The sequence below is a fragment of the Crotalus tigris genome, unplaced genomic scaffold, assembly GCF_016545835.1.
Source record: "Crotalus tigris isolate CLP2741 ecotype Arizona unplaced genomic scaffold, ASM1654583v1 scf7180000019173.45859301935:6455823, whole genome shotgun sequence".
In the NCBI taxonomy this organism is placed as follows: Eukaryota; Metazoa; Chordata; class Lepidosauria; order Squamata; family Viperidae; genus Crotalus; species Crotalus tigris.
Genome location: NW_024097414.1, coordinates 4,740,148 through 4,761,031, shown reverse-complemented (window position 1 = coordinate 4,761,031; position 20,884 = coordinate 4,740,148). Strand labels below are relative to the sequence as shown.

General features: G+C 45.3%; 1 protein-coding gene and 1 long non-coding RNA gene across 2 annotated transcripts; one reads left to right on the top strand and one right to left on the bottom strand.

Annotated features, from left to right (window-relative positions):
- The first annotated feature begins 3,605 nt into the window (after nt 1–3,605).
- On the top strand, nt 3,606–17,474 carry WIPI2 (WD repeat domain, phosphoinositide interacting 2). Its single transcript, XM_039360400.1, has 12 exons — nt 3,606–3,837; nt 8,451–8,533; nt 10,759–10,928; nt 11,633–11,729; nt 12,703–12,800; nt 13,356–13,448; nt 13,605–13,675; nt 13,959–14,066; nt 14,392–14,556; nt 15,196–15,303; nt 15,973–16,106; nt 16,590–17,474. The coding sequence occupies exons 1-12, from the start codon at nt 3,764–3,766 to the stop codon at nt 16,700–16,702; spliced, it is 1,314 nt and encodes a 437-aa protein (XP_039216334.1). The 5' UTR covers nt 3,606–3,763; the 3' UTR covers nt 16,703–17,474.
- LOC120315668 lies at nt 17,260–20,674 on the bottom strand. The gene is made up of 2 exons (XR_005558741.1): nt 20,539–20,674; nt 17,260–19,709 (listed from the first exon to the last, which is right to left on the bottom strand). It is a non-coding gene; the product is annotated as an uncharacterized LOC120315668 (long non-coding RNA).
- Nucleotides 20,675–20,884: the final 210 nt, after the last annotated feature.

Below are 20,884 nucleotides of genomic sequence, written 5' to 3'. Positions count from 1 at the left end.
GAAGTCAGAGGTCATTTCCAGGTGGACAAGCGTAATCCCCTGGGTGTCCCTTAAGAGAAATAACCTCACCTTCCAATGTTCAATAAACTTAGTGGCCAGCTTTTCTTTTTAAGAGGGGGGGGGAGGAACTTCCTTCAGCCTCAAGGCCAAAGAGTCAAGCCAATGTCCCCTTTTCCAGGTAGGTGGGCTAAAGTTCCCTCCCTCCATTCTCAGGCATCATGGTGTGTCGGAGCGTGCACAGTCTTATTGCGCGGGATAACCCAGGAGTAAACACAGTAAACAGTGGCTTGTATTAAATGGTGGTTTATATTACCCTATTTACAATATCATACAATATACATACATGGGTTAATACAGCAGGATTCAACACACAGCAGTCACAGCAGGAAAACAGAAGAGAGAAAACATAGCGATGGAGTCTTCCTTTTATACAAATGCTCTTAAAGAGACACAGACCCAGCTGGCTCTTAAAGGGACACAGACCCTGCTGAGTCATTCCCATCATTACATCATACACCTCACATTATGCAAGCTGGTTAGCTGTTAAATTATTACCTTGACATGGTGTACTTAATCGTCCCAATCAATTTTGGATTGGGGACCAAGTGAGTTTTGCCTCCTTTTACGACCTTTCCTGCCTCAGTTATTAAGTGAAATCGCTGCAGTTCATTTAGTAAGATGGTTGTTAAATGAATCCGGTTCCCCCCCATGGATTTTGCTTGTCAGAAGGTCACAAAAGAGGTTCGCGTGACCATGGGACACAGCAACCGTCATCAATGGGAGTCACTTGCCAAGTATCTAAATTTTGATCACATAACCAGGGGAATGCTGTAATGGTCATAAGTGTGAAAAACGGTCCTAAAGTCACTTTTTTCTGTGCCTTCAAACGGTCACTAAATGAACTGTTGTAAGTCGAGGTCCATTCTACAAATGGAAATGGGGTTTTGTTTTGTTTTTTTTTACTTAGTCCAGTTTTATACCAGTGGCTGTTATTATCTGGATTCATGGAAGGACTAAAAGCCATTTATCTTATTACATTTATAAGCAGCCCATCTCACTATCAAAGGTGACTCTGATGCTACCTCACCTGGCAAAAGGAAGTAGAATATAAATACAATAAAATCCACGCATCGACGATTGATCGTAAAGAGAGGGACAGAGAGCGCAAATCTTTCCCTGCGATTTGTAAAGGTTAAAAACTGCATCAGGGAAGGAGGTTTTTTGTTTTTACAGCTTCCTCCTATGCTGATCCGAGAATAAAATAGTTGCAATTAACTTAGTGAAAAACAGCTAAATTTGCCAGATGGGGGTTTATTAACACCTGGAGCTGCAAAAGCTGAAGGAAATACACCTTCGTCATTCCTTATGACTAGGGCTTGGGGGGGGGGGGAAATCATAAGCCAAGTTTCTTTGGTATTCTTAAGAAAAGTTCTCGAGGAGAAAACATTTTAGAGCCATATTCTTCAAGACGTTCACAACAGATGTTGCAAAAACCCAGGAAGGTTGCTTGCTTACATTCTCAGTGCAATTCCATATTCAAATGCTAAAATCTGCCTGCTAATCCTATTTATTGATTCATGAGATTTACAGTGTGTTTCGCACACACGTCTCTACATCACCACAATTCGGCACAACTCTGGGCAGCTTACAAAATGCAACCATAAAAACGTATTAAAACCACAGAATAGGGCCTGGAGGGAAAAAAAATTCAACCCTTGGTTAAAGGACTGGATTTAGCACTAGGTGGGAATACAACTTTTTGGAAAGTCATATGCTTTTTTTCTGTGTCGGTAAGGACAAAAGAGAGGATTAAGTTAGATTCAACAGATCTAAATAAATAAACAATCCAATCTAGGATTTTGAAACCTGAATTGTTGCCAGCTTCCAAAGTTTAGCTGCTTCTTTGTGAATGCAAGACTCCTGCTGTTATCTTCTTCTGAAGATATACTTTCTCTACCAAAATACTAGGCTGGACTTCACATCTCTAGTTATAAATCATTTTATTTGATTATTGCCTCTGCCCCCTGGTGTCAATTCCCAGAACTGCAGTCCATAAGGAGCATCTCCAAAGGTGCGTATTTGAGGTTGGTCAGCTTAACGATAGAGTAACCTGTGAAGTCCTTAAAAAGATATCCAAATGCTGTGATGTGCCTATAGCTACCAAGATCTCAACTGTGTAAGCCATTGTATGTTTTTTTGATAGTATAGGGAAGCAAAAGTTGGACTTTGAAGAAGCAAGATAGGAAGAGTATTGACGCCTTTGATCTTTGGTGATTGAAGAAGGTTCTTGAGATGATCATGGACAGCCAAGAAAACAACTCATGGATCATCGAATTTAAAATTCTTGCTCAAGATACAAATGACCAGGCTCAAACTATCCTCCTTTGGGTATATTATGTGAAGACCCAAGTCTCTGAAGAAGGCTGTGATGATGGGAAAACTGAAAGAAAAGAAGACAACCAGGTTAGATGATCAGGTTAGGTCCTTCTGCCTGCTATGTCCAACAGATCCCTTGCCCATGAGAAAGAGGTGATTTTTCAGCACCAAAAAACAGATGCGATCCAGGTCAAATGTGTTTAGAAATGTGGCTTCACAAAGCCATCTCTGTGTCCAGGGAATCAAGCTGGCCGATGAAGGAGAACCAAAGACTAGGAAATTAATATGCCCTTTGTGTTTCTGTACACACACACACAAACTCACACACACACCACAAATCTCTTGATTCAATTTTCTGGCTGTTTCATTTCCCTTCTCTTCTACCACCATCTGTTGTCCTTCATGCAAACAAATCTTGGCATCCTCCAAAGAGGCTCAGGGTAAGCAAATCTCTTCGGCTTTATCGGCTAATGGAGATAGCTCTAATTGGAGCCAAAAGAAGACCTCTTGACTGGTCTGGCCCTTTTGCTAATCTAACTAACGAGAAAACGAGCTTAGAAATGGCCTTAGGGGACAACATTATTTCCTAGCACCCTTGATTTTGTCTAGGGAAAAAAAATGCATCATCTTTATCGCAGAAATAAAACGGTCCACCGTAGTTGGGTTAAATGAACCCCTTCGAATATTGCTTCTCCTGAGAAATTGCAAGAGGAGTAAAATGAGGAATTATTATACAGGCTGAACTGGGAGCTTTTTCCTCCATTGTCTTTATTTTATTTTCCAAAAACATTAATGGTTCTCTTTATTCATTGGCACGATCTGGCGTTGCCTTGCACTCCTTTCCCTAAGCTAGCAAATGAATCAAGTTTTTGCTTTTTAAATTTTATTTTGGGGGGGGGCTCTGCTTTTAAATTATTTAGCCATTTCTAACTATGTATTTCTAACAGGCACCAATGCTCTAATTATCTTTATCATTGCCTTTTGGCATTTTTTTTGCTTCGTTTGGAAAACCCTCATTTTTCACTGCAAAAGCAGTCCGCAGACGGAAAGCAGAACCGCGCCTGCGCACACATACACACAGACGGGGAAAAAAATCCAGGTCGGCGGCTCTCAAGAGCATGTGCGCAGGCGCCTCGCTGTTCCTCCCGGGACTCCCGTCTTTCCTCCAACGCGCCTGCGCCAGGGCGAAGAGGCCGCTGGGAAAGGAGGGGCGGGATGGCGCACGCGCGCACAGGCTTCGGCCGCTACAGCCGAGCGTAAACAAGGCGCCGCTGAGAAGACGATGAGGAGACGGCCGGAGAAGATGAGTCGGGCTGGGCGTCTCTGAGGCTGAGCCTCGCCGTCCTTCTTGCGCTCCCGCCGGCCAAGGACGCGCGACCAGGCCGCCATGAACTTAGCCAGCCAGAGCGGCGAGGCCGGCTCCGGCCAACTGCTCTTCGCCAACTTCAACCAGGACAACACGTAAGGGGTGGGGGGCGTGGCCAGAGGGAGCGCGCACGCGCGTGCTCGCCGCGGGTGGGTGGGGGGGCGAGAGGCAGGAGTCAAGATTCGAAAGCAGGTGGGGGCGAGGAGGAGGGGGCGTGGCCAAGATGCCCTTCTCCCACCTGACTTCCTACTTCCCCCCCCAACTGGTTGTGGATTATGGGCCTTGGGAAGGGGGAAAAAAGACTGCCCCACTTGGGTTCCGTCCCAGCAGCGCATCCCAGAAAGGGGGAGAGGGAGAGGGGGCACCCAGAGGCCATCTAGCCCAGCCCTTTGCCCTGGGCAGGGAAAGCCCATTGAGCCATCCTGGAAGGGAGGCAGCCCAACCCTCTCCTTGGAGGGACGCCAGAGGGGCAGGACCCCCCCCTCGCCAAATCTCCATGGGGAGACGGTTGTCCAAGTAGGGGGTTCATTGGGTTGGGTGGGTTTCATAAAGGCGGGTGGGGGGGAGGGAAATGGAAGGTTAACCAAGATGGGGGAGATTTGCCTATCAGGGAGACTGGCCTGATTTTCCCCCCCTTCCCCCCCCCCGGGGGACCTATTTAAAAAGTAAATCAGGGTGCAGGATTGGTGGCTCCTGTGAAAGAACTACTTAAAAAGCAAATTAGGGTACAGGATTATTAGTGGCTGGCGGGAAAATGTGCTCCTTTCCGTTGAGAAAAACTTTTTAAAACATTTCATGCTTTGCAACCCTGCCCTGAAATTGAGGCTTCATTCCTTGGTTCTTGTTTTCTCCACTGATGTAGTAATTTGGGGAGGTAGCCCTATTAACTATTTTCCCCTTGTTTTATTGTTTTGTTTTGTTTTTACTCTAGCATGGTGTAGGTGGCTTAGAGTTGCATGAACAGATAAGTGACATGGAAAATGTTAGCCTGCTTTGATTTGGTTGTTAAGTCTCTCAGTCATGTCTTGCTCTCCCCGACCCCATGCCAGCCCCTCCCCTGTCCTGCACTGTCTCCCGGGAGTTGCCCAAATTCATGTTCATTGTGTGTTGATGACGCTATTCAACCATCTAATCCTCTGCCGTCCCCTTTTTTTAAAGCACCTTTGGGACCATTCCTTACCGTAGCTAGCTAAGAGTGCTGACTCTTTCCTCTTAAGATTTTACTTTCTCATAAAACAGGTTTTATAATTTCAATAAAAACCAACAACTCTTAAGTTAGGAATGTTGAAATGGAGGAGCAGGGAAGGGGAGGGGAGCCAGTATTTTCCCCCTGTTGTCACAGTCTGCTTTCACATGATTCTTTCATAACGGTTAAGTTATGAAACCCTAACGTCTCAAGTTTCTGTTTGTTTCGCTTGAATGTGAGCAAATGAGCTCACTATAAACACCCCAGGAAAGCCAGGTCAGATTTTTTTTTCTGTGTGGTTCACTTGGGAGGAAAAACTCTAAGCTGCTTTGGCTGTTCCCATCTCCCCTTCTGTGGCGGCTTGTTCCCTTCGCTCCAACGGTGGTTACTTGTGTGTATGTGTACATTTGCGAGTTGGCAGGAGAGCCCAAAACCAAAATGCTGCAGAGGCCTCCTCTCTTGAATGCAAAGTGGGTTTAATTCTTTTGCAAAGAAGGGAGCTTTGAAACTAGCTAGCTTTGCAAGAGAGGGATCAGCATGGTAATGGATGGCTACTTAAGAAAGGATGACCCACAGGAAGTGATTAAACTTGGGGGTTGAGCTGCTTGCAGAATTGGGTTTGTCTGTAGGCAGGATGAGCAAAGAAGAACGTGCCAGTTCATTTTCCTGGATCCTCACCGACTAATTCCACACACTCAGCAATTTTTGCTTCTCTTGCCCCAACAGGTAAATCCTCAATTTGCATAACTGAAGTGGGGGAAGATTTAATAATCCTCGAATTGCGAATGAGATGCTATTACAGGCCTTGCCTGACTTAAATGTTTAGCAACCGTTCGGTGTTCCATTGGCACTGAAAAAGTGAGGTGGTCACCAGTCCTCACACAGCCACGATCACGTGATCAGAATTCAGAAGCTTGGCAACTGGCGTGTACTTATGGCGGTTGCAGCCTCCCAGGGTCCTGTGATCACCATTTGCAAACTTCCTAGCCAGCTTCCGACAAGCAACATCAAATGGGGGGAAGCTGGATTCACTTAATAACCAAGCGATTCACTTAACAGCTACTTAGGATTCTCTTAATAACCCTGGCCAAAAAAAAAAAAAGATTATAAAATCAGGCGCCACTCACTGGATAACCAGCTTGCTTAGCAACGGAAATTCTGGTCCATAATTTTCGTCGTACGTCGAGGACCATCTGAGTTGTAGATTTGAACACATTTCTCTTGGAGGAGATTTGGACGCTGCTGTTAAGGTGGCTTTTCCTAACCGGTTATATCTTCTGAGATCTGGCTATAATTTCCATATTCCACAATATTGCAATATTAGCTTTAATCAGGACGAGAGTTTTTTGTCAAATAGCATTTGGTAGGCCTCCATGATTACTAAGAATAAGGTTGCCGTAATTGTTGTTTTTTTTACAGGCTTGGTTATTATTAGTTTTTGTCCTTTAAAATGGGACCTTTGAATTTTTTTATTGAAGCATTTAAATCCCTTCTTTTCATCCTCCGAAGTCAGGGCATTGCGACCTGATTTGCTGTAGATCGGGTTGAACTGGGCAGTCCGTGGTGCTCTCTGAGCATGCAGACATTTCATGACCCAACTAGGTAACATCATCAGGGCAAAAGCCCACTCCCTTCTATAGCATCGATGGTGTTACCTAATTGGGTCACAAAACGTCTGCATGCTCAGACTTCCCAGTTCAACCCAGAGCTATTCTTTTCTGTTGAAACCCATGACTCTCCCAGCATGAAGGTCTTCAGAGGCAGACCCACTCCCATCAAGACTAATAGCCATTGATTCCCCGATTTCTATCAGTTCACACAATCCTTATTTGAAGTCAGCAGTTCCGGTGGCCAGCCTTATTTTCCATAGTAACAAGATCCAAATTTTCTGCTCATTTTTCTGACTGCTTATATTGTGATATCCGTTTGATCGTCTTATTAAAATAAAAAGAGTCCGACAAAAACCCTTGTTTCGTGACCTCCAATGTACCCCAGAAGGCAGCTTTGACTGTGGTGGAAGTTGCATTTCCCTCCCCCCTTAAAGGGCAGTAAAACAATATATCATTCTGCTGAATATTTCTCATTGCCGGATGACAGGATTATCTTTAATCCATTTTGCTTTCCATAACACAGAGTCTTTTTTTTCCCCTAAATCATTAGCAAGAAGAGAACATGCAGTGAGTTCTGCTTGCTTTAGAGTCTTGTTAAAATTGATAGTGACTTATAAATAACGGCTAGTATAAACTCTATAAATAATCTCAAAACCACTAGATTAAAAAAAATACTGACTTTCCCTTTGGGGCGCATTATGGAGAAGCGTTTTAGTTTTCTGCCCGAGTTGTACTTTCGAAAAAGAAAATGAATTGTCGCGCGATTCGTCACGGTGCTGAGATACAAATGAGATTGTGTTTTGTTTTTTTTTATAATCAATAGCTATTTCTCCCTTGAGGATAACCAGCCTTTGCAATAAACCCAGAGATCGTGTGCTGTCTCTCTCCTTCCCCGGCCTTCTCAAATAGAAGAATTGTGCTTGAGAGACAGGGCTGCAGAGAGTAGACAAAATATTATCTAGCTCGGCACAAACAATTCAACACAATGCAAACACAATTCAGTGTGGGTATCAACTTAAGACCACAATGAAGCCTGCCCATCACAGTGGCAAATAGTGATGGTCCTATATTGACTTGGCCGTGGTCCTATTGAAGTAAATTTCCGCAGCCATTAAGCGAACTAATTATTCCCTATGATTGCAGATTTGCTCCCTCTCCCCCCCCCCAAAAACAACCCCCAACAACCCAGTAAGGGTTAATTTTCAGTAAAGCGTTGTCACGGAACAACAAGACTATAAAGACCCACCTCAGCTAACCAACCACAAAAGCAGAACTCTTGAAACGGGCATCGTCTCTTTTATTAGGGGTTAGTGACAGTAAGGGAGTCAAGGCATGATCTGGGGAAAATCCCGCGCAAACGATATAGCTAAAAGCAATATTACTCCTCCCACCAAAGTCAAAATGTCTGTTTGAAATCCAGCCAATCCACAGTGGCAATGATGTGCAGGTAACTGGTCTTCTCCAGCTTATTATATTATATGAAAGGGTGATAAGGAAGTAATAAGGATTTGGCGACCTGACAAAGGGTTATAAATGGCAGCTGTATTGTTGAGGCCCTGGAGTGTGGTCACAGGGCTGCCAAAGGGAGGGGGGCAGTAATCGGGATTTCAAATCCAGGTCGTCAATAGCCCCCAGGTAGGTCTGCTAGAACTTCCAACGGCTGCTAAGCAACGTAACTCGAGGACTGCAGCTCTGTTTTCAACTGTCCCTGCTTGCCACCAGCTCAGTTTATTGATCTGTCACTGGCTTTTGTGGGGTGTGCAATAGACAAAAAGGCTGACCACTGGATTTTGCAAAAGGGAGGGCATTTGAGGGTCTTGGGAGAAATGTTAGGAGTCCGGCATGCTTCGTAGAAAATAAATGTACATTAAAAAATCGGTATCCTTGTTTGATCTGTTGCTTATTTTTTCAGCTCCTTGGCCGTTGGCAGTGTGCTGGGCTACAAATTCTTCTCCCTCTCTTCTGTGGATAAACTGGAGCAGATCTATGAATGCAGTAAGTGTTCCTCGGTGTTCTTTTCCCCTTCTGAGTCTCCCTTTTCCTAAATTATGGTTGCAGACTAAGGCGGGATTCCTCAGCCTTCTCAACATTAGGATATATGGACTTCGATTCCTCGTTGTAAGTCGCTTTTTTCAGTGCCACTAACTTTTGAGTCGCTAAATGAATGGTTGTTCAGTCGAAGACTATGTCTATAACGGGAGCATTCAGTTTCCAATATGGGGAGATCTTATGTGAAATCGTAGCAGCTTCACATGGCCTTGGGTCATAGACTACTCACAAGTGAAGGCGAAGATACACGTTGTCCCAAGATAACGTTGCAGGATCCAGTCTGGGTCAGTCTTGTCTTCTGAGCTTTCATGCTAAAAGGGAACTTCCCCTCTCTCCAGAATGCGTGCCTTGGGCTATTCTGTGTGCAGCATTTATATGCTGCCTGTTGTGTGTGGCTTTTTAGTTGCTGATTGGGGTGTTGATGTCTGGCTATTCAATCGTTGGCTGTTGACATACATTCAATTTTGCAGCTACTAAGATTGTTGGACGAGCGGTCTCAAAAACAGCCAGGGAAATTTACCCCCAGCTTACCAAGTACTTAGGCGGCAAGGACTTGGCAGCACCAGGAAACAACAACCAAGGATTTAACTGCAAGCCATCAACACCCCAATCAACATCTAAAAAGCCGCACACAACAGTCACCTCTGGTCCCGGTGACCGATCCAGATTGGATCCTGCATGCACTTACTCGCTTTGTCTCTAACTTCCTAAATTTCGCTGACTAGCTCAGAGAGCAGAACATTGTCTCTCGGTCGGATGGACTCCTGAACCAGAACCATTAAAGATATTAACTTCCTGGCCGTTTTCCTAGTTGGCCAACACCGGCTGCAACGTCCTTTGATCATGTTCGATTTATATTAATAGCTCCATCCAAGAAGCCTCACCAGCGGCCTGAAATGTGTTTAGCAGCACCGATTTTTAGTTGCTTTTTATTTACAGCTCTCCAAGCGCCAGCGAGTGGAGGACTTTAACCCCTCTTGTTCTTTCGCCTTCCCCCACTTAACAGCTTCGCGCTGAAATATGGCAGGCTATTTATAGCCAGCTGTGCTAGGAAATGGCAACCTATTGATCCACCAGGGAGAGACAGTCTCTGGCTGTCTCAGTGGTTTAATTGACTGCCTCCATGTTCTGGTTCACTTGGAAATGGCCTGTCTCTCAGACCCACGTACCTCTGCCCTTGTTTTGTTTTTTTTTTAAATCTGCTTACTGCTAAAACTCTCGTGTCTGTTTGTAACTTTAGTGCAGGGGTTCTCAACCTAGGCAACTTTAAGACTTGTGGACTTCAACTCCCAGAATTCCTCAGCCAGCTTTGCTTTAGTGGGATGAAACAGTGGATTGTAGGGCAACAGTCATTGAATCAACCAACCTCAAATGGGCGAACTTAAAAGAATGTGTCCCAAATCCGGGACCCATGAAATTTAACAGCATTATAGCTGCTTCACTGCTGACACAGTCCTGAGATCGTTATTTCCAACATTCCCGGTCAGCTTCCTACCACGAAATTCAATGGGGAAGCCAGCAGGAAGTCAAAAGTTATTCTCATTGCTTTTCTGTCTGCCCATGCTCGTTCTATTTCTCTGTTTAGTAAGGAAGTATCTCTGAATGCTTTGCAGGAATTGGGTATGGCTAGTCTAGTGAAAAGAAGCACCAGGGGTGACATGATAGCAATCTTCCAGTATTTGAGGGGCTGCCCCAAAGAAGAGGGGGTCACGTTATTCACCAAAGCACCAGAGGGCAGAACAAGAAACAACGGTTGGAAACTGATCAAAGAGAGAAGCAACCTGGAATTAAGGAGAAACTTCCTGGCAGTGAGGACAGTTAACCAGTGGAACAGTTTGCCTCCAGAAATCGTGGGCGCTCCATCACTGGAGATTTTTAAGAAGAGGCTAGACAGAGACTTGTTTGAGATGGTATAGGTTCTCCTACTTGAGCGGGTGGCTGGACTAGAATCCCTTCCAGCTCTATTCTATAACAAACCCCACAGGCCACAGGTTGTCTAGTAAAGTAATAGGAACTGTAGATGCCCAATGTTTTAGCCAGACAACCTTCTAGAGACATCCTAGACAGTTTCTTGGGGGGGGGGGGTGAGTCTCATGAAATCTTTCCTCCCCTGCATCTGCAGTTAACCCAGTTGGTTCTTCTTCTGTTCTCTTTCCACCCTCACCCTGCAGCTGACACAGAAGACGTGTGCATTGTGGAACGGCTCTTTTCCAGCAGCCTGGTAGCCATCGTGAGCCTCCGAGCGCCTCGCAAGCTGAAAGTCTGCCACTTCAAGAAAGGGACGGAGATCTGCAACTACAGCTATTCCAACACGATCTTGGCTGTCAAGCTGAACAGGCAGGTGAGTGGGGCCCCACTCAGGTGAGCTCCTCCTGCTGGTTTTCTAAAAGTCCTGGTAGTGCAGTGGTTAGAAGACAGCTTTGCAGGCTAACTCTGCCCACTGCCAGGAGTTCGATCTTGACCAGCTGAAGGTCGACTCAGCCTTCCATCCTTCTGAGGTTGGTAAAATGAGGACCCCGATTGTTGGGGGCAAGATGCTGACTCTGTAAACCGCTTAGAGAGGGCTGTAAAGCACTGCCAAGCGGTATACAGTTAGCCCTCGACTTACAACAGTTCATTTAGAGACCGAAATTACAACGGCACTGAAAAATGCGAGTTATGACCATTTTTCACACTTAGGACCGTTGCACCATTCCCCGTGGTCAGGTGATCAAAATTCAGACGGTTGGCCACTGACTCCTATTTACGACGGTCGCAGCGTCCCAGGATCACATGATCCCCTTTTACGACCTCCTGATAAGCAAAGCCAATGGGGGAGCCAGATTCACTTAACCACCGGGTTACCAATTTAACACCTGCAGTGATTCCCTTACCAGCTGTGGCCAGAAAAGTCGTAAAACGGGACAAAACTCACAGATTTCTCAGCAACATAAATGTTGGGCTCAGTTGTAGTAATAAGTCAAGGACTATCTGTATAAGTCTTTAAGTGCTATTGCTATCTGCTTCTCTCTCTCCTTTTTTTTTTATTCCCTCCCCCCCCCCCAGAGATTGATTGTTTGCCTAGAAGAGTCTCTGTACATACATAATATACGGGATATGAAGGTGCTGCACACCATCAGGGAGACGCCCCCCAATCCTGCAGGTAAAGATGCTGCTTACTCTCCTTTGATCCTCCTCTGATGCTGATATCTTTCCGCTCCCCCATTTTAGCTGGTTAATTACTTCCAAAACGTAAGGTGGGCTTGTTCATCTGAGGGATGTTAGTGTCAGGCACGAAAGACCTGGACCAGATGTGAAACTGCATTTAAACTGATTTATTTCTACCTAGTTGTGTAGGAATCTACACAACTAGGTGAAGGTTAATGACATTCAAGAAAGTTTGGTCTTAGTCTTTTGCAGCTACGTGGAGACTCTAAGCTGATTCTTCTTTTGACTCCACCCCCAGATTCTACGCTGCTGTCCCCTACAGTTAGTTGAGCTTATCTGGTGTTTTTGACATCACCCAGATTGGGAAGTTGTGATGCACACACACAACCAGGCTCCTGGGGCCCGAAGGAAGGACTTGATCAGATTGAGACAGTTTCCTTCTGCATTTGCTTGGCACAACATTCAAATTGGCACCTTGTCTTTTTTTTTTTTTTTTTGGTCAAAAACCAAGAGCCAGTTAGAACTAATTCTTAATGACTTGCTTAATGACCGTTCAAAGTTACAACTGACTCCAAAGAAGGTACTTATGACCCATCCTTGAAGTTACCACTCACACACACACACACACACGACATCACATTTTTGGCAAAGCGAGTGCAGAAAAGGGGGAGAACATAAAAGAAAAATAACGTAACAAATAAGAAATATAAAGAAATAGCTTCCCTCTTTGCCTCAATAAATATAAACCTTTTTAACAACATATCACTTCCTTTTAAAATACAACAAATCATCTCTTAACTGTCCCACCTGGTCTGTCAGTAAACACAACCTTAAAATCACACGATTCAGTCCTGGTTAGCAAAAATCCATTAAGGCTTGGTAATATTATTGTTGTAATTAATCTTGAATCATGGCAGTTTTGGAAAGGAGAGAGTCCTATTGTGCCGTTTCCTCTCTGTTTTTCTTAGGCTTATGTTCCCTGTCCATAAACAACGATAACTGTTACCTGGCCTATCCAGGGAGCGCGACCATCGGTGAAGTCCAAGTGTTTGACACCATCAACCTGGTAAGATCCTGCAGGTTTCCGCCATGCTCTGACTCTGAAAATTGGAGGCGTCTTGGGTGGGTGGGAGGTCAGGAGCCACCATTCTGCCCTAAGTGTCACGATTCTGACAGATGAAACTCTTCAAAAGAACTTCGAGGCATTGTTTACCTTAAAGGATCTTTTATTCGAGTAGCATAATATCGGCACTTACACAATCGAAGCCAAAAACTGAATTCCCCTCCCCTGGGCACATAGTATCCAAGCACAATTCCCTCCTCCAATTAACAGTCATAAATCACATTCCCCAATTAGCTTGAAGCCGGGGCTTCCTCTCCAGCTCTCCATCCCACCAATTCTTTATCAGCTCTGGGCTCAATAACCTTGATTCTCACGCTATGTTTGGTGTTGTTATGTCTAGCTAAACTCTCATTCACATCCCCCCCTCCAGCATCATCTAATTCTAAAAGCGACAGAGAAAAGATGGCTACATTTCCATCTGTTGTCAATGCAAAAACATCCAATGTTTAGCAACGTTGACACTAAGGTCTTGTGTTCCGTTCTCCTGCTTCCCCACAGAGAGCTACCAACATGATCCCCGCCCACGATAGTCCGTTGGCTGCCCTGGCTTTCGACGCAAGCGGTACAAAGCTAGCCACCGCCTCAGAAAAGGTGAGTTCCTCATCCCCTCCGTGGAAGAAAAAAAGGGAAGCTTGAGTTGATCCAGAGAGATTCAAGTGAATCAGACAGGCAGAGAAACCAAGCGGTCACTTTGAGAAGGTGGCTTTGATGGCTTTGAAAGGGGGGCTTCTTTCTTTCTTTCAACAGGGTACGGTGATCCGAGTATTTTCCATTCCAGAAGGGCAGAAGCTCTTTGAATTCCGAAGAGGGATGAAGAGGTGATGTGTGATTGCCGTCTGAAGATGGTTCTGGGAGGAGATTGAAGGCTGCGTGAACTGTTCTGTCTCCACAAGTGGTCCTCCCTCCCTCCCTCCCTCCCTCCCTCCCTCCCTCCCTTCCTTCCTTCCTGATTTGGGGAGACTGTCTCTCCCCTCCAGAGCCTTTGCCAGCATCTTGTGGCCTCAGTAGGGCAGGCATAAGAGGCAGGGAGCAGGGAGGAGCTACCTGCAACAGACCCTCCGTGGTTGACCCGCTGTCTGTCTCTTGGCTTCCTCCCTCCAGGTGTGTCAGCATCTCTTCATTGGCCTTTAGCATGGATGGCATGTTTCTGTCGGCTTCCAGTAACACCGAGACGGTGCACATTTTCAAATTGGAGACTGTGAAAGAGAAGTAAGTCTGGGGAAGGCAGGGCGATCTCCGAATTGGCTTGAACACGGAGAGACAACTGGCTTCATTCTCAGGAGTGACTGCAGGATCCCTTCCCAGAGAAAGAAAAGTTGGGGTGGGGAAGCAGAGGGGCGTCGATTGTGTCCTGGGCTGCTTCTGCCTGCAATTTTTTTTGGGGGGGGGGGGATTAGGTTGTGGTTTCCTGCAGCAGCGAAGTCCCATAAAACTCCTCTTTGAAAAGAAGAGCAATCCCCAACTTCTTGGATGGATGCTCGTGTCTTTAGGGGACAATGTTGACGACCGTCTTTCTTCCCTTCCACCCTTCCAGACCTCAGGAGGAGCCCACCACTTGGACGGGCTACTTTGTGGAGACCATTCGGACGTTCCCAAACTACCTGCCTGCCCAGGTGACCGAAATGTTCAACCAAGGCCGAGCCTTCGCAACGGTCCGGCTCCCCTTCTGTGGGCACAGAAACATCTGCACCTTGGCCACGTGAGTAGCAGCACGGGAAGGGTGGTCTTTGGCCACAAGAGCTGCCTTCAGGGGAGACGGAGGCTGATGGAGCACCCTGGGGGTTCCAGCTTTACAATTGGGCAGTGTTGATCATAGTTACATGGATATCCTTCAGAATACAGCCTTGAGGCGACTCCTTTTCTTTCTTTCTTTCTTTCTTTCTTTCTTTCTTTCTTTCTTCCTTCCTTCCTTCCTTCCTTCCTTCCTTCCTCTCTCCTTCCTTGCTTCCTCTGTCCTTCCTTCCTTTCTTCCTTCCTTCTTTCCTTTCTTCTCTCTGAGCTTGGTGATTTTCTTGCAGACATTTCATTACCAACCTAGATAACATTATCAGTGCTAGAAGGGAGCGGGGTTTGCAGAAAGGCGGGGGGAGGGAGAAGACTGCGGGGTTCTTGGCACTCTCTGAGCCTGGTTGTTTTCTTGCAGACATTTCATGACCCAACTAGGTAACATTATCAGTGTTAGAAGGGAGTGGGCTTTGTGGAAGAGGAGAAGGAGGAGGTAAAGGAAGACTGTGGGGTCCTTGGTGCTCTCTGAGCTTGATGGTTTCCTTGCAGACGTTTCATTACCAACCTAGGTAACATCATCAGTGCTAGCTGATGAATCTTTAATTCCTCCTAGAATTCAGAAAATCCCTCGATTGTTGGTAGCGGCTGCCGATGGATACCTCTACATGTACAATTTGGACCCCCAGGAAGGGGGTGAATGCACACTGATGAAACAGCACAAGTGAGTCCTCTCCCTCACTATCTTTTCCCCAAACTCTTCTTTGAGGGTTGGTCCTAAAGACACAACATGGGCTTCCAAGTTGGGGGGGGGGCACAGAGCTTCCCACACGTCTGTTGAAGTGATCTTTGGCGATAGTAAAGAATAAGACCTGAGCATACGTTTTCTTCAAGTATTCGGTCATGTCTGAAAACCGATATAGACATGGTTCTCGAGTTAACGACCGAGAAACGGCCATTGTGGACAGTGGATTGCTCCACCACTGCGGCAGTCACTTAACAACTGCAAATAAAAAAAGAAAAGAAAAGGAATCGTGAAATCAGGTCAGTTACATCAGGGGTCCTCAACCTTGGCAATTTTAAGACTTGTGGACTTCAACTCCCAGAATTCCTCAGCCAGTTTTGCCAAGGTTGAGGACCCCTAGGTTACATGATGAGCCTTTAATGACCAATATAACTTATGCCCATAAATTCTGGGCTCAATTACACTCATAAAACGATTACATTTGTGTGCCAAAAATGATTACAATTAGACTCTGTTGGAGGAGTCTCTCTGATCTGAAATAAAGCTGGATCCTGCAAGTATGTCTTGAGTTTTCCTGCCCAACGTTGAGTTGTGCTGTTGATGCGACTGGGGCATGCTTTGTGATATCTCCCTGTCTTGTTTCCCTAGGTTGGATGGCAGCATGGAGCCAGCCAATGAAATCCTAGAATCTGCCTCCCATGACAGGCCGCTAGTAGCACAGACTTACAGTGCCGCTGTGACTAGGGGTGCTGCTTATATGCCTTCTTCACCCACAAGACATGGTAAGAACCTCTTAGAAACTTCCCACTCTGGGCTGAGACATTTGCAGGGATTCCCTGTCCTGTTAGGAAGAATAGAGGCTGAAACATATAAGGAACAATTGCTGGAACTGGGTATGTCTAGTTTAACGTAGAGAAGGACCAAGGGTGACAGGATGTCCAGTAACGACTTAAGGAGGGCTGCAAAACACCTCCCTAGAAACTCAAAAGAGCTCGTGTCTCGAATCCTTCTAAAGTTGGACAAGGAAGGATCCTAAAGGTGCTTTTCCAAAAGGCAACTGGATTTTTTTCCCCTTCCTTTCGCTTCTCATCCAATAAGCTTCTCCAGTTCTGAACTGAAGAAGCTTCTTGGTTGAGAAGCAAAACATTTTCAAGTGGGGAAAAAAACAAGGGGAAAAAAAAGCATCTTTGGGACAACCCTGACCTTGGATGGTGGAGAAGGTGCATGTTTCTTCTGAACGGTGTCTCCTTTCCATCTTCCTTCAGTCTATAACGAAGATCTGGGGGCCGTCGGGGGTGTTTGCCTGGAGGACGACATCAGCTCTCTGCGGCTAGACGAGGATGGTGAACATCCTCCCATGATCCTTCGGACTGATTGAACTTCAACCTGTGAATTCCACTCCCAAAGCTGAGAACGTCAGCCTGACGCTTCTGGAGGACTTGTGTCGACGCTGCTGCGGACTTTGGCCTGAACCAAGAGTGTGATCCTTGAAGGAGACAGACTTCCCTCTGAAATAGTTTCAAAGCGAAACATGCATATACACACAGACACACACACGCCCCACCCTAGCTTTGTAGCGCCGATTTCCCTTCCATCCAAGGTGGAAACGCACACCTGGATTTCACCTGGGTGGCGCCCCGCTTTTTTAGCCGTCAGGAAATAACCCGTATATTTTTGTTGTTGCCAAAAAAAAAAAAAAAAAGCCCACCCCCGCTATTTATTCGGCACCTTTGAGCTTTGCATGCCTCCTTGTGCCAAGTGAACATAGGCGAGCCAATAGATTTTATAACAGTTTTTTTTATTATTACTATTTCTAAAGAAAGCAAGTTTGTGAACTTCACACTGGGCATTGGCGAGGGAGAGGAAGAGCAGCATTGTCGAGCTCAAGACACTTTAGCTTCTTCTGCCTGGACAAGAAAAATAATAATTTTTTTAAAAAAAAAAAAACGTTTTGTTTTGCGCACGGCTTAACAGGCGTGCCTGGTGAATTTGACTCACTACTTTTACTAAAGATCAAGCGGTTCCCTTCCGAATCTTTCCCGCCTCTCCTCCATGATCCATTTCCTCCGCCTCTTCTCTGATTTGTATCATTTTGCTTTCTTCCCGGCTCCTCAGACCATTTTGATAATTAAAACTCCTCCTGATTCTGCCTCGTTTGTGGGAGTGTGGTATTTTTCTCTTCCAACCTGACCAGGGACCTTGTTTTTCCAAGCATCTTCCACCATAAAGATAAGGCTTTGATCAGCCAAGGAGAGAGAGAAGGGAAGAGAAAGCTTTCTCTGTCTTTTGGGGCCATTTTTAAAAGCTGTGTGAAGCCAGGAATCCTGGCTTAGTAGATCACAGTCGGTTGCATATTGACAGCACGCGACAAGGCAGTGGAGAAATCTGAATTTTGAGAGCAACAGATGAATTGGAAAAATCTGAAAGTGCACACATGGGCAACCTCTTTGTCTTGGAATCTGTGTGAACTCCAAAGTTGCTGGGATCTGGGTCTCTCTAGATTCCTTTCTCCGTTTTTGAACGTAGATGTCTTGAGATCCTAGTTTAAGCCAGCTTCTGCGTAATTTGTCTACACGCTTGGGCTTGACATACAAATCTGTCCTGCTTTTATTTGCTTGCTTGAAGAGTGAAGGAAACGGGCTGCTTGTTACCAGCATCATGGTTTGTTATGTCTAATTTCTCCTGGACTTCATACGATGTCATAACCTAGCTAGCATGTTGAGTTTAACAAGTGTTCAGTTGTTAACCAGAAAGTATGTTCCTCCTCCGGTTAGTTTTGTCCAAGCTGTATAAATCTACTTGTCTCAGTTTGAAATCCTTCCCTGTCTGTCACTTTCTTAAACTCTTTTTGAGAAATTTGTCAATTTGTCTAGATCCGTGCTGGGTTTTGTTTTCTGCTGATGGACAAACCTTACTTATTTATTTTGTTTCTCCAGTCTTCAGAGCAGAATCAGCTCCTGTGGATTTCAACCTTAACCTCTTACTTCCACCTTCCTTCTCTCCGGAGGTTCATCTCTATATTTGGCATATTGTCGTGCTGTGCCTTTTCCCCTCCATCGCAACTGCCACCAACAGTTGCTCTGGGAGATTAAAAGGGTGAAGCCTGAACTTTGGGGTGTCTTCTGAAGGGCGTCTTCAAAGCTCATTTCTAGCATGTTAATGAAGGCCCACGTGTCCTCCTTAAGTTGCGGCTCAAGGTATAGACAATCATGTCCCTGTGTCATTTTTTTTTCTTGGTTGCAGCTCTTCTTCTTCCTCCTCTGGAAGTGTTACATGGCCTACTCTCACTTCCAGCAGCCTGCACAAAGGTTCTTGTGTCATGGGGTGGGGGGGAAGAAACAAGCTTGTTTGCAACTGCCAGGACTTGGATGAAAGTGTGACCAAAATCGGAAGGGAAAAAAAAAACTGCCTTTTCTTTACTGAGCTGTAATGTGCCTTGTTTTGTTTTGAACCTTTGAGATTTGTTTCTGTGCGCCAAGAAGAAAAATTATGTGAACGTTTTTTTTTTCTTTTTTCATAGAATGTTAGCCATCTTGGGGTTGTTGTTTTTTTCCCTCTCTTTTCCTCCTTTTGATTAAATTATCACTCAATCTTCCTCTATTGTGACCTTCTCTTCTGGAAATGAAAATGAATAAAAACGTTTGCTGAAAAAAAATACAGGAAAAGAAAGACTGGAAAAATATGTCTTTGCAAAGAGGAAAAACGTTTCTTTCTTACAAGACTTCGTTTCTCCGCCTGTTTTTGTCTCAATTCAGGGTTTTTGTGTTTTTTTTTACTTTTGTTGAATTGATTGAAATGAGATCCTTAAAAGTGCACTGGGAATTTCCCAGTTGCCAGGATGGGGCTGAAATTCAGATTTCAGGAAAGGGTCATAATAAGCCAAGCTTTCCCAGAATTGAAAGCCCTGTAATTGACCACAGGACCACTAGATGTTCTGGGTGGGTGTGCCTTAATACAAAACAAAATTTGCATACACGGCTTTAAATACAGTTACCTCGGAGGAACCTTGTTTTATTGCAATGTGAGATACTCTGATGTTTTGGGTGGATTCTGGGAGTTGAAGTCCACAAGTCTTGAAGTTGCCAAGGTTGAGGACCCCTGTATCAGAAGATACATCCCAAGAGAGCCCCTTTGAGGTTTGAGCTGTCCAAGGTCCTGAAAGTCCCCACAGTTGCTGACCTGTCAATGAACCACAAGAACTTTTCTCCACCTGAAGTTCTCTACTTGTTCTATAATGGCCGATGTTTCTGCCAGTTATACATGCAGAGACTGCGCAGTGCAGCTGAGGACCGTTGAGACTGAGGAAGATTGCCGTCCCAGTCGTCCAGTTGATCCCCACTTTAGGTCAGGTAGGGCACTTCTCAAACCAGGAATACCTGAGAAAGCTAATTTTTTTGGAAAAAAGAAAAAAAATCATGAAATAAACAGGCTTGTTTTCCTCCAGTTAACATACAGAACAATTTAACCATTTTTGTTTTGTCCTGATACTTAGGAAAGAGTAGATCCTTTACTCATCTATTTACTTACAGGACCTATACAGCTGCCTATTTATGGGCAGGAGGCCTTTATTTTGTGTAATAAATTTATATGCCACCCATCTCACAATCAAGCGACTCTGAGCAGCTTACAGCAGTTGTGATCAAAGACCCACATCCATTCCTACTTAGGTTGTGGGTGCAAGTGAAAGGGTGGGGTGCAATCAAGCAAACCCCACTAAGCTGTGATTTAATCACAATAAGTCTCTCTCTCTCTGTGTGTGTGTGTGTGTGTGTGTGTTTGTGCTGTCACAGAGCAATAAACCTAAATCAAATGTCTAGCCAGGCTTGAATCAAGTAGATATATCTATGGCAGCAAGCCTGCCAGCCTCTTGACAAGATGTTGAGAAGAGAAATGTCCGCCAGAATAAAAACGCTACGTTGACCACAGATAACGGCAGCTGAGTAACAAAACGCCGGACTTGTACATTGTGGCATCCACCAGGCACAACACAACTGGTGGCAGGATGCAACCTGCCTTGGCAGATGGTACCTAACCACCCTCTGATTGTGCCTCCCCTCATCCAGTCACATCCGATCGTGCCCACCTTACGTTCCCAACATTTTGAAAGCCATTTTACTACGCAGAGAATTTGGTCCTATTTGCCAAGACTCATCAAGCCAGCTTAATTGCCTGCAGATATTACTTAGAGCAGGTGTGTCCGACCTTTTGGCTTACCTGGGCCGCACTGAGTGATGGGGAATTGTCTTGGGCTGCATCTCCAGGAAGTCCTCAGCTTAACAACCATTCATTTACACTCCCTGTACTTCAACCATCTCGTCTGTTCTTTCTCATTCCCACAGAAAGATTCCAGCAAATTGCATCTCTTTGATTATCAAGCCGAGGCTCCATCAATACACGAAGCGCTGCCAAAGCAACAAACCAGGCTAGATCGAAGCGCTGCCAAAGCAACAAACCAGGCTAGATCGTGCCTTGTTGCAATCCATGCCTTCCCTAGCAACCTCCACCCCACGGGTCTCTGTCCATAGGCTTGGTTGTCAATGGTGCTCCAGATGCAGAGCTG